Source organism: Ruditapes philippinarum, unplaced genomic scaffold (assembly GCF_026571515.1).
Source record: "Ruditapes philippinarum isolate M1 unplaced genomic scaffold, ASM2657151v2 ctg1595_1_1_1_1, whole genome shotgun sequence".
Taxonomy (NCBI): domain Eukaryota; kingdom Metazoa; phylum Mollusca; class Bivalvia; order Venerida; family Veneridae; genus Ruditapes; species Ruditapes philippinarum.
Genome location: NW_026854134.1, coordinates 186646 through 200807, shown reverse-complemented (window position 1 = coordinate 200807; position 14162 = coordinate 186646). Strand labels below are relative to the sequence as shown.

General features: G+C 32.2%; 1 protein-coding gene across 1 annotated transcript; it reads right to left on the bottom strand.

Annotated features, from left to right (window-relative positions):
* Positions 1–11346: 11346 nt before the first annotated feature.
* On the bottom strand, positions 11347–13950 carry LOC132739059 (complement C1q tumor necrosis factor-related protein 6-like). The gene is made up of 2 exons (XM_060726709.1): positions 13610–13950; positions 11347–11997 (listed from the first exon to the last, which is right to left on the bottom strand). Exons 1-2 carry the CDS (start codon positions 13944–13946, stop codon positions 11558–11560), a joined length of 777 nt encoding a protein of 258 aa, XP_060582692.1. The 5' UTR covers positions 13947–13950; the 3' UTR covers positions 11347–11557.
* Between the last annotated feature and the right edge of the window lie 212 nt (positions 13951–14162).

Below are 14162 nucleotides of genomic sequence, written 5' to 3'. Positions count from 1 at the left end.
AGTACTAAATGCACCAACCCGAAACAAATTTTAATATATTGATGTCTACAAAAAATGAATGATCTTATAAAGGGTACAGCAACATTTTTTGTATTACGCTTTTGGAAAAAGGAAGTTAAACAATTAATATGTTTTCGACACAAAATGATAATTAAGAAACTCCCAGAATTTTTTTTATGCTTTAAAGTTATTTTCAGTTAAATTTATATAGTATATGTTTAAACATTGTGCACATGCTATAATTTTGTGTAAATTGTTTCTCTGTATATATGTTTTTGCATGGGCCGGAGGCCTTAAAGCGAATAAAGTATTTGTATTGTATTGTATTGTATTGTATTGAATAATAGCGAAAATATCCAAAAGGTGCAATGTAAAATGGAATAAAATCACTGGAAGAGGGAATCAAGGGGGAAATGGCTAAAGGGAATGGATAAGAAAAAATACATAAGGCAGAGTACTCACCTTACAATACAATACAATACACATACTTTATTTCGCTTTAAGGCCTCCGGCCCATGCAAAAACATAAATACAGAGAAACAATTTACACAAAATGATAGCATGTGCCTTACATGAGGACACGTATTACAAGACCTGTAAACAACAGTTCAAACAATGCACTAAACATGCAAGTGTTAACAAGACCTGTACGAAGCAAAACCATAACTTCGGCAGCGGTTTAACCGGATAGTGTGCACCAAATCTCACTCTTAGTCCCAATATGTTCCTGCATGATGAGACAATGAAAGTAAAAGTATTCCCCGCAAAGCAGACAAGGAAACTTCTAGCAGCTCTTATGATTGCAAAAGGTGAAATAGATAAAACAAAGAAATACCATACCATAAGTATGCCTTAACAGAAAGAAGAAGAAAAAACACTAACGTACCTAAGCCTGACGAAGGATGAAATTTAAGACAATGTAGTTCTATTTGGTTTGACTAACTGTATAGGGGTTCTCAAAAACGTCTCAAAACAGTCAGGGATATAAAGGATATTTGTTTGTTTTTGTGTAAGAATCGAATGAGCTTTGAAAACCGTATTGACGTAGCCAGAAGTGAGAATATTGTTTTAAAGTTTACGAGATGAAATAAAATAACATCTTACATAACAAAGAAACAAATTTTCTTTTAATTTTATGCTTAAATATCATTTAAATGAAATTTCCTTAAAATTAACTGGAAAATAAAAATCTGTTTTCTCCAGCCCTCAATTTCAGGCGAATTTCTTATAAATGCATGCAGTCTTGAGCTAAAAAAATATGTTCAAAAATCAACGTTAAATTGTAATTATATTATTTATTTTATTAAAAACATGAATGATCTTTTGTTTTAATAATAAAACAAACAGTTCTCACCACGTCGAGCTTATTTTCGTTATTTTTGGTAAAAGATTATAGTTTAGACTATGCTTGTAATGTAAGCGGCCGCCTTTTTTTAAAGTTGTGTATTTCATGGGAGGAAAAAATGTTTCATTTAGAGGGACTTCATTTGCATTTGCCCGTGGCCGAGTGGTTAAGGTCGATGACTTCAAACCACTTGCCCCTCACCGCTGTGGGTTCGAATCCCGACAGGGACTTTGGATTCTTTCATGTGAGGAAGCTATCCAGCTAGCTTACGGAACGTCGGTGGTTCTACTCATGTGTCCGTTCGTGCCTGAAATAATGCACGGAAGAGAACCTGAGGTCTTCCTCCACCAGTAAAGCTGGAACGTTGCGATATGACCTATACTGTGTCGATGTGACGTAAAACCCAAAACAAACAAACAAATTTGCATTTGTTAGTCATACATCTATTTATCAGAAAAAGTACTTATTTGAGGATTGTTACAAAAAATAATAATTGTTGACAGATGTGTATCTATTCAAAAACCGACCAGGAATTTGTAAATTTAAGTTATTTATCAATTTCAGATTTGCTTTTCTCTAAACAGCCCTGACAATGTCAGAATTGTCAACAATCATAAAATTGAGGTACCACATGGGGAAAATCTTATAAAAAGTAGTCTCATCATTGAAAAGTGTGAAACTTTATTTTGATAATTTTCACTGTGAAAATTTTCACAGGACTTGTTGATTTTACCACATGCCTGTTTCCGTCCAAGAAATAAAACATTCTCGAGAGCAGATTTTTAAAGTAACTATTTACAGAACACGTCACTAACTAATTTGATATATTCTTTTTATTAACAGAGAAACATAAAATGCTGAGTTGCTATACAAAATCTTCTTACAGAATAAATAACTAGTCATTAATCAACTGTTGATCATGCACGAAACAAATACATGAAACTAGCACATTTCGCAGGCATTGTCACGACATATTTAGATAATTTACAGTTCAATGATATAAAAAGTAATTTAGATTTATATTAGCTTAGTCATATTACGTAAAATGTGTGTGCTAAATTAAGAGAGGTCAGCCATTAAACCATATATACTTTCAGATGATATCGTCTATCTTTCTTTCTGAGGGTGACATTTCCGATGATCAAAGTGGTTTTAAGTATTCAACTTTTGTACATATGTACATGGTATTCCATTGAAACAAGACATGTAAAGTCGCAACCCTTTAATAGAACACACATCTTTATGATGATGATAGAAGTTTGAAATGCTGGAATGCAATAATTATAAGAAAAAAAATATTTCTTTTACGTATTTATTTATGTTCCGTTCTTACAATTTCTCTCATCTTGAATAATATGTATATACTACTACAAATATTTATGTAGTAAGTTTTGGAATCGTTATAGCTAACTATGATTCTACTCATTATACAGCTTAGTCGACCTAACCAGGAGTAAATTATCCTACAAAACTAAGCTGTTCTAGATACACTTGTCAAGATATATACTTGACATGTTTACAATGTGATTTAGGTGGATAATTGTTCTAACAATTCATTGCTATGAAATTTGCATCGCATTTATAGTTTATAACAGAACATAATGTTCTAAATGACTTTATAAACTTCATGATGTCTGTTTCAAAATGCTACTATGACATCTGTCTACCTTTAAATGACTTTAAAAACAGAGAAGTTTATTTGCTCTAAATTACTTCATAGAATTCACGCTAAAGAGCACTTAAATTTTATGTATTAATATTACCATTCTAGATGAGCAATATTTGAACCTTTATAATTTTGTAAAACTGATCGTATAAAAAATAAAATTCATAGCTAGTGCAGATACGTTAGTTTTCAAGACATAAAATGAAACGGATTTGTTTGTTTGTTTGTCAGATTTTAAGTCACATCGAAACTGTAAATAAAAGTCATACAACGACTTTACCGATTTACTGGAAGATTATTTTCGTGATAATAAAAAATGTAGTATATACTATAATGATGCACCTGTTACATAATCACTACATCATCTTGATGATTTATCTTTAACATTACTGGTGTAACATTATCACAGATATACCTCACACGATTATATTTTCAATTTTAAAGTTCCAAAATGAAAATGAGTGAACAAATATGAGCCGCGTCACGACAAAACCAACATAGTGCGTTGGCGACCAGCATGGATCCAGACCAGCCTGCGCATCCGCGTAGTCTGATCAGGATCCATGCTGTTCGCTATCAGTTTCACTACTTGTAATAGCGAGCTCGACGAGCTGGCCCGAAGGGCCTGCTCGCAAAGCGAGCTTTACGGTAACGCGAGTACCTGCTAAGTGATGGTTTTGAAAACTTTCGTCCAAAGTACCGAATTGGACACATCGCAACCTTTCGAATTTAAAGATAACCATAAAAACTGAGGAATTCTGACTGAAAACGGATGTGTAGACTGGTCACCCGCGCACGTTTATGGGAACCACAATTGGACAGGGAACCAGAATAACGGAAGCTGTGTATAAAAAATGAAAATCGAAGGCGCCATTTTGTTTGAAATCTGATAAAAACATTTTTTGTCGAATTTTGTTGTGAAAACTATCTAGAATGAAAGAAAGTGGTCTAATTAAGAAAATGAATCCGAACACCAATATCTTTTATTCAGTCGTTAACGCTGTACAGACGTTTAAAATATTTTTACGTGACGTCACAATGTAGCGCCAAACAGCACGTGCAAAACAAACAAATCAAGTACGCTATTTGAATGTCGTAAACGTTTTAAGTTTTACATTTATTTCACTTTAAATAATCTTTATTTCGCTTGAAAAATATACAGTAGAGTGAAATAAAATAAACAAAGTTTTATCAACGTTTTCAAAACTCGTTATTCATTTCACGACAGGGGCGGAGCCATATTTAACACAGTACGTATGACGTTACACGCACTCGTTACTGCATTTGAATTAAAAATGAGCGATTATTTCATACTATTTCACGTAAAAAGTACATCGAGCTCGCTTTGAGGCTTTGCCTTTTTCATATTAGAGTTGGTAAGCGAACAGCATGGATCCTGATCAGACTGCGCGGATGGTCGCAAACCCATTATGTTGGTTTTGTCGTGACGCGGCTCGTATTAGTTGAGACTCGATTATTTCTGTAGAGCATTTCCAGTCCATATGACGTCTGCAGAAAGTGTAAGAAACGAATATGTTCTCGTGCACTTTATCATATACTACGATTAAAGTATAAGTTCAGGAAATGTTACACCTTTATCTTTGGACATTTCACAACTATCTACGTGTAAAAAGATTACAAAGAAACTAGACAGTAATATACATTTATTGGCGACGCCGGTGAGCGGCGTCGTCTTTTATGGAATGCTTTTTATTTTTGCCTATGGAAGGAGCTGTTATTATTAGCAGTTAATTTCATGTTGTGTTAATTATATTTATTTTGATTCGTAAAAATCAAGTAAACAAATATGTTGTTATATTTGTATTTAATAACTTGATATAAAAAGCATGTGCATTGTGATATTATTTTCACGAAATTGCAGGCTCTGATTAACAGCTTGTCCCTTTGTTTTATTGACAATACTAAAACCCGGATTTCGAATATCGTTGTGGTCTACATTGATGCTCATTCATTTATATATTTTCAAAACTTTCCTACAAGAAGATAGTTCACCTGCAAATGAGTATAAGGATAGGTAATGGACTGTTGTAAACGATTATCCTATTGATTTTATCCATATTACGTTTATCTGTTGAACAGAATGGTTGTTTTTACAAAGTGTACCAGTATCCGGATGTTGACAGCTATCCGATTTTCTGCAATTACTGCTGTCACATGGCCATCTACTTTCTTATGAATACTTTACCATTAATTTGCATGGCATAATAAAAATGAGCCTGCAACATTTCTTAATTTTGATGTTTAGGGTGTCCAATTGGGTTTCATGTTTTCTTTATTTCAAGGGGAAGTAACTCATGTTTACTAAATTATTTGTTCTTTTCTGTCTATCTTAGATATTACTTACAATTTTTGTTTTATAACATTAACCAGTTGTAAGGTCATCAAAAGCATAGAGGCCCTGATGAGTGAATATTGAAATATATATACTTTTACTGGCTTTATATACCCAATATTTCATATTTATTTAATAGAAACTTGGAATTATTAATTGTTATGTGCATACATTTATATCTTAGTATATTGGTATGATGAGACTTATAATATTTCTATTGTTATGTGCATACATTTATATCTTAGTATATTGGTATGATGAGACTTATAATATTTCTGAATTTAAAGAGTTGCAGTTATGTCATTATTATTAAAGGGATGAGACTTTCATTTAAAGTTATAAATGATAATACATGTATTGATTGAAAATGTCCTGAAACTTGGATCAAGCAAATTATTATAATTGACAAAGCCTCAAAAAATCATGTTCTGAATAGTTATTCTAATTTTTTTCTAACATGTGCATAGTTTGAAAAGGACAGCTTCTGTCTTATCTATTTGTAATGGAGGGACACCGGTCTCAACCTTCAGGTCTCCAGAGTCAACCCGACAACATACTTTTCATAGAGTAGATTGTTACTTGTCCTTGAATAAATTTGTACACTAAATTTTATAGTGGGTGATTAAAAAAATTGTGCCACATGAAAACCAACAAAGTACAAAAAGTAACCGGGCGCCAGATGAAAACATGAAAATACAATCTACCACAAAGTGGTTCGTTTGTTGCATTGTTACACATGTTAGAAAAAAATTAGAATAACTATTCAGAACATGATTTTTTGAGGCTTTGCCAATTATAATAATTTGCTTGATCCAAGTTTCAGGACATTTTCAATCAATACATGTATTATCATTTATAACTTTAAATGAAAGTCTCATCCCTTTAATAATAATGACATATCTGCAACTCTTTAAATTCAGAAATATTATAAGTTTTCACCCGGTGTCCTTGATGTAAAATACAAATCAGCCTTCATAAAATTTCTTATCATAGATATTGTACATGTATTAGCACAGTTATATTCACTTTCAAATTGACCTGTTATAAATAATGGCATAACCAATAACTGTCTTAGCCCTTTTTTAAGTTAAAAAAATTTTAAAAATTTTATAAAATTTTTTTTAAATTTAAAATTATTTAAAAAAAATTAAAAAAATTTTTTTTTAAGATTTTTGGTATGTAAGGGTTTTTTTCTTAATTTTTTTAATTAAGAATTTAATTATCTTTAATTTTAAAAAATTTTAAAAAACTGTCCCCGGGTTTAGAAAAATTTTTTCACTAATTTAGGGGGGGAAAATGTTGGGAAGGGGGCCAAGATGCTCAATAGCTACAGCCGGGGGGGTTTCATTTTTTTCCTGTGGTCAAGGTTTGGGGTTCTGGTTTAAGCTGAAAGTTTTTTTCATCTTGTTACCGGGCCAAAAACCAAAAAGTTTTTTAAATTTTCTATGCCCCTGTAAAAAAAACAGGGAAAAAATTAAATTTTTCCCTGGAAAACAATATTTGTGGGGAAAAAGGGAGGTTTTTGAACCCGTTTATTTTTAAAAAAAATACCCGGCCGGAAAAGCTCCAAAATTGGGCTTTGAAAAATCATGGGGTTGGTCATGGGCAAAGGGAGTTTTAGTCAGGGTTTAGAAAATGGTTTTTCAACTTTTACCATGTTTGATTCATTTAATTTGAGCATTTAATTTGGGAAAAGGACAAAAGGGAGTTATTCGTTATCCCTTTTTTAAACACAAAAACAGGGCCCGGTTTATTAACACTATACTCCATTTAAGAATTTTTTTTTCTTTTCATGGAATTCAAGCATTTTCCTAAAGTTTAAAGACATTCTTTGGGATGGTTCAATTTTTATTCCCGATTTGCACTGGTGATGTGGCTGGTACTTTCCCTTCCCCTCTTAATACCCCAAACGTGTTCCCCCCTTGGAATTTTTTTTAAATTTTTGTTCCTTTTTTTTTTGGTTTTAATATATGTCAAAAAGACATTCTTCAACCCTAAAGCAATAACTTTTTTTTTATTTGCACAGGCACAAGTATCAGACCTGGGAAGAAAAAATATGACCAGATTGATAAAAAAACCTGTGTTCATCTTAAAAGTGTCACAAACCAAAAAAAAAATGTAAATGATGACCCCCTTTAAAAATATACTTAAAGTTAATAGTATATTTTTAAAGGGGGTCATTATTTACATATTTTTTTGGTTTTTGACACTTTTAAGATGAACACAGATTTTTTATTAATCTGGTCATATTTTTTCTTCCCAGGTGTGATACATGTACTTGTGCCTGTCATTATATGATGATGACTCAGGTATCCTTGTATCTGGTAAAGTAAATCTTAAGATTGGTTTATTGACTATAAATTGTCTTTGCATCTTGGCAAGACAGAGTCTATTCTTTTTGGTTTAAGTTTCAACATAAACTGGGCCAAGCCTCCAGGTCACATGAAATGGTACTGCTATAAAGTACACATCTTTTGTTAAGTATTTAGGTGCAAACCTGGATCAAATTCTTTTGGCGTCGCCCTTTGATGCTTTGCATCAATGCTTTTCTTGTTTTTCAATTGATTCGAATTAGCTATTTGAATCTTAAAACAACGATCTGTTGTGTTTTATTTCTTATTTCCTAATGAATGACTCATTAGTCTTTCATTAAAACATACTTTTTATGGTGTTTTCTATATTTTAATACCTTTATTGTTGGCTTTTCATAACAAACTATCAAAAGGGAATAACAACAGATGTCTTATTTTTGCTTGCTGATTTTTATCAACGTCATCACTATTGCTTATTATCATCATTACTATTACCCATTATCATCATTATTTTTGTTCATTATCATCAATACTAGTTCTCATTATCATCATTGTAATTTCTCATTATCATCATTATTATTGCTCAATATTATCATTACTTTTGCTCACTATCATATCTATTGCTTTATTATTATTACAACTTTTGCTCATTATCGTTGTTATTGCTAATTAATATCATATATATTGCTCGTTATTTTATTACCTTTTTACATTATCATTCTTACTTTTGCTCATTATCATCATTACTTTTGTTCATTATAATCATTACTATTGTTCATTATCATAATTATATTCTTTTGTTCCATTTTTCAGTGAACGTATCATACACAATGCATTATGCCAAACATTATATATACAATTACATTATACAAGATTATAACAATATACATGCACAATTAACTTTTCGCTAAACATTAACAGTATATATGAGCCGCGCCATGACAAAATCAACATAATGGGTTTGCGACCAGCATGGATCCAGACCAGCCTGCGCATCCGCGCAGTCTGATCAGGATCCATGCTGTTCGCTTACAAACCCTATAACAAGTAGAGAAACTGATAGCGAACAACATGGATCCTGATCAGACTGCGCGGATGCGCAGGCTGGTCTGGATCCGTGCTGGTCGCAAACCCATTATGTTGGTTTTGTCGTGACGCGGCTCATATATAGTTCACTCATGTGTTGTGTCTATTCATGTTTTACAACAATAAACGTGTCAATAGATTTAGCTAAAGAAAAAGTGACCCCATTTTATTCAACATTGAACAAACAAAATTATCCCTTCCGATATTTGGGACTGTTCATATAGGAAAAATCATTTAGTATTGCGAAATAAACATACATTCCCTTAGTCATAAAGGATAACCAATAATTCTAAATGATTGAATTAGTTTTTGTCCGTATGTATCAATTCGTGATGCTGCATTCCCATTTTTCATAAAACTTGCAGAAACGGTATGTATTTTACATAGCTCATGTTTCATGGGAAGAGACAATATCAGTTGCGGTAAATCACCGAATATAAAATGTCATGGTTACAAGTTTTACATAAAAATTAATTTTAACAATTAATTATCAACGAGTTAAATTTCAACGATGAATTGTTAATCTATATGATTCTAAATGAATTGAGGGACTTACAACCCTTTCAAGAAGTACTTGATTCGTCGGGAATGAACGCGTGATTTACCTTTCACTTATCTACAGCAAGGGAATAAAATAACGATCATTCGTAGAGTTGCCGCCAATATGCATCATCAGTCTACAAACATGCATAAATTTTACAATCACACGTCTTATATATGAGCATAAACAGAATGTTAGGCGGTATTTCATTGATAATGAGCCACGCTTTTTGTATTATTGACATAAATGACATAATCTACATAATTAGTATGCATACAGCAGAATAGTTTCATTACGGTGAATGTGATTCCAATCTTAAGAGTATTGTAATTAACATGAATTATTGTGAGTATTCGTTCATCAATATTATATATTATTGTTACATTAAAGTTGTTATAAAATGTATTACCTATCCTTGAATCCTAAAAATTTGTGTTAAACTAAACATAATTCCCTGACATTAACAATCACAAGAAAAAATATAAAGTTGCAAGCAAGATCACATCCAGGAAGGCCTAAAATGATAGACATAACTGTCGGATTTAGATAATATATATGACTTCTAAACGATCAAATAATTTTATCTTATGCTCCATTAACTTTGTCATTTTGTCTTTTATTAATTTAAACCATGGCATTATACGTGTAATTATTGTATAAATAAACGTTTAATAAATATATAAGGGGGATGACATGGAAATTTTAGTAACGCTACTAACAGTTCGCTGCAATTCATGAATACAGAAAAAATAAATATGAGAGCATGTATGTATAACGCTATAGCCTGTCCAACAATTGCAACAATGCGTGTAAATCAAGTACAAGTTCTTTTTTCTAGAACAAAGAACATTTGAACCGTGTCATGACAAAACCAACATAATGGGTTGGCGACCGGCATGGATCCAGACCAGCCTGCGCATCCGCGCAGTCTAATCAGGATCCATGCTGTTCGCTATCAGTTTCTCTACTTGTTATAGAGTTGGTAAGCGAACAGCATGAATCCTGATCAGACTGCGCGGATGCGCAGGCTGGTCTGGATCCATGCTGGTCGCCAACGCACTATGTTGGTTTTGTCGTGACGCAGCTCATTTTGTGGCAATTTATTTATCGACATATGAATAACAAATTACCTGAGGATTATGGCCAAAAATATAAACATTATTCGCTTGCGATCATCAATATGTATACATTCATATGGCTTTGTGACTTATTTCATCAAATGCCTCCTCTCAGCAGAAATTGGCGTTATTTCTAGTCCAAAGTCTTATAAAGTAAAGCTTCAACAGGGCCAGTAGTTCGTTCTTATTTGCGTACGTTTCGATTGTGGCATAATATGTGTTACCTTGTAAAAACATAAGTGTACTGTTTTTCAAATGAATATTAATATATTTTAATGTGTTGTTTATCTTTCAGTGTATCAAACAAAAATAATTGATTATTGAAGTGTTCCATTTTACGAAGCTGCTGTGTGAATTGATGTCTTGGCTGACGTACTTCCAAAGATTAATACAGATATAATATTGAAACATGTAGATTTGGGCTTTAACCTTAAGCCGATATGTTACTTTATGATTTAAACAACATTGTCCGATATTTAATATATCTAGGATACAACTGTCGAGCACTCATCGTGCATCATCTATCCTAAACGATTTTATGTTTTAAATATATTATATTAATTTCATATTAATCTATTTATCAGGCCGGTTACAATATTAAGTGCATTTCCATGTTGTTTACTGTTCAAAAATAATGATGAATATAATGTGTCACGGCAAATTGCATTTGCCTTTCTTAACACCTTATGAACCTTCTTCACATGACATGCTGCTTCCAGATCAATATATATATCAGTTATGTTTCTTTGTTACCAGATTTAAATAGCAGACAGTAATAAAGCGACGGGATATTGAAATCTGGTTCCCTTTAACGAAGGGTAAGTTAAACATCGAATTGCTTTGCAACTCTGCATTGCAGTGTACATAATACATACAATAAAATGAATAAACACCCAGTTTTTGATAATCTTACAGTCGTCTATTGACATGTTATGTTATTACAGGAACAAACATCTATTACTTAAATTTACATTTCTATATACACGTATTTAGTAAAACGCATCAAACAACTGTGTTTTTAATTGATGTGATTGTTTCATTTACTGTGCATAATATTGTATCATCAAGCAAATAGAAATAAAAAACATATGACATAAAAATTTGTCACTGCAATTTCAATAAAATATATGTGCATTTTAGCCAGAATATGTTGAATGTAGCAAGAATCCGGAAAACGTAGAATAAAGATCCTGATTTCCAAATATAGCATCATCTTTGACCTTGTTCTGAACGGAGACCTGATGACCTTTCTGAAGCTGTACTATAACAAACTGGCTCCCCTGGTCGAGTCGTCCGTCTGTGCCTCGGCCATAAGTATCTGCAATATTGACACCGTTAACAACAATCCGACAGAATATCTCGCGACCATTGTAAACAAGAATTGACGTAAAGAAGACGTAGGTCCCAGAAACAGGTGCAGTGAAAATACCACTAAGTGCGTTATATCCATTCCCTATGTTTGTATGAACGCGGTCAAAGGCGATGTTTTGGTAGGCCGGTGCATGTAGTATACTTCTCGACAAACCAGCAGTAAAGGCGACATTCGATGTACTCACTTGCCTTCGTGACCGATGCACTAAAATACAAAATAGATAAAGTTATCTATAATGGTCAATGTGAGCCCCACGAGTTCATTTGTAGCTTAATGCCAAATTAATCTTTCGTAGAAAATATAAATGATCAGTGTAAATATAAAAATCAATTTATTTTTTTTAATTTATCATTATGATATTTTTTTCAATTTTATTCTCATGGGACAGAACGTAATCAGATATGTACTTTGCAAGCAATTGAAACTAATTCATTTTGAAAAATTATACATTTTTTATATTTCAATGTTTATCATTTATAATAATTACATAGGCACTTTGTTAAGTTATTTTTAGACAAATGAACTACATATCATTCTCATTAAGTTTTTGTACAAGTATTTGTACAAGTATAGGTGACAGTGTTTATTTTGTGTAGTTTCTTTTTGTAAAATAAGAAAGATAAAAGAAAAATTGTGGAAACTTTGATATACTGGAGGAACAGGTATGGAAGACATTAAGTTATTAATGTGATAAAAATGATTTTTGTTGAAAACGCAGCAAAATTGCAATGGATGTTTGATTGTGTAATTGTCGGATCAAATGTTTTTTCCGAGGGATCAACTTTTTCCAGATAATTATTTGTGCCGCTGTTTTTCTTCTTATTCATTTCCCTAGCACTAACAAAAACAGGCATACGTTATATTAACTATTGTAAGTCACAGCTAAAACGCATTTGAGCATTTCGTGTGTTGTTTCGGCGCTCTTCAAGTCCATTATTATAGTTTATGGTATGTAGAGAAATAGATGATTTCACTGAACTCATCATTGATTGTGATTTATATTACATTAAGGTATTAGCACCCTAATGCATTACCTCCGCGTTGAAGAGTATTCAAATAGGCTAGAACTACTGTTAACTACATTGAAAATGAGGGCCATGGGTTCAATCCCCAGAAGGGTCAACTTTTTTTTCTTTCTTTTTTTCTTTTAACATCATTTATGTATCTCTCATGTCCTATTTGGAAAGAAAAAAGTGTTTAATTTTGATTTTTTAATTTATATAGGTATTTATTGGCTAAATTATGCTAAATCTAGTAATAAATATGATACCTGATATTTTCAAAGTGTAATAAAATCAAAACTAGACGGTAAAAGTATTTCATATTTTACAAGATCAACCAATATACTTTTTTAAAAATTTAGGGAAACTTTGAAAACAGGCACTCATTTGGGTAAATTTTAAGATTTTTTTTAATTTGGCCCTCATAGTAGAAAAATGGTCAGACACGTGGTAAAAATGGGTGGGGTAGGGTAACATTTTTATACAGATTTCATAATTTTTATGTAGAAACCATAATTTTGCTTATGTGGATTGTTAGCAGAATGGTACTATTTGTTTCTTACCAAAAATTAATGGGAAAACATTTTTCATTAGAAAGTTATTTCATATTATTTAAAGGTTCCTCATTTCTAAAAAAGGGCCCTCATAACATCCTAGCTTGAGTTCAGAAAAGTGGCCATAACTTGATTTCCGTACGGTAAACTTTGTTTAAATTTTGCATACAGGTGTACTTTAAGGTATACATCTGACCTATGATGTCAATTTTTCAGTTCCTTATAGTGCCCATTAGGGTCCTAATACCATAACAAGCTTACCTTCGGTTTTGAGTTTTTCTGTACCAGAACATTCATCTGCGGTACATCGAGTGTTGTTTTTATGCAAAATCGAAATCAGTTCTGACTTTTCTGAAACCTCCTGTTGAAGCATTCCAACCTTTCCTGTATAAACTGATAGTTCCTTCCTCAGATCTAGAATTGTTTGTTCTTGGATTTTATCTCGAGCTTCAAGAGTATTCAGTCGATTATTAAATTGTTGAATCAAATTGTTTAAACTCTGCGAAGAAACTAAAGAATCATCACCTGCCTGGGAAGCTTGCAGAGAGCAAACCATTGTAATCCCAACAAAAAATATACCAGCTAGCTGCAGATGCATTTTTGATTTTGCTTACTAGATTCACTTGGGATGAAGGGTATATAATGCTGAATACTGGTCTGAAACAGTCTCTATCATACCTATGATAAGATGAGGTCAAGCGGTTTAAAATACCATTTGTTTAAATAAATGTCTAACATTAGCTGTTTAAATAGAGGTGGACAAATGTACTGAGATACAACGGTATTGGACATGTGTAAATGTACCTCTGTATCA

Excerpts from the sequence above, each read along its gene's own strand:
- LOC132739059 (XM_060726709.1), bottom strand. The coding sequence starts at position 13,946 with ATGCATCTGCAGCTAGCTGGTATATTTTTTGTTGGGATTACAATGGTT. Across the intron at positions 11,998-13,609 it reads AGAAAAACTCAAAACCGAAG|TGCATCGGTCACGAAGGCAA; the intron begins GTAAGCTTGTTA and ends TTTGTATTTTAG.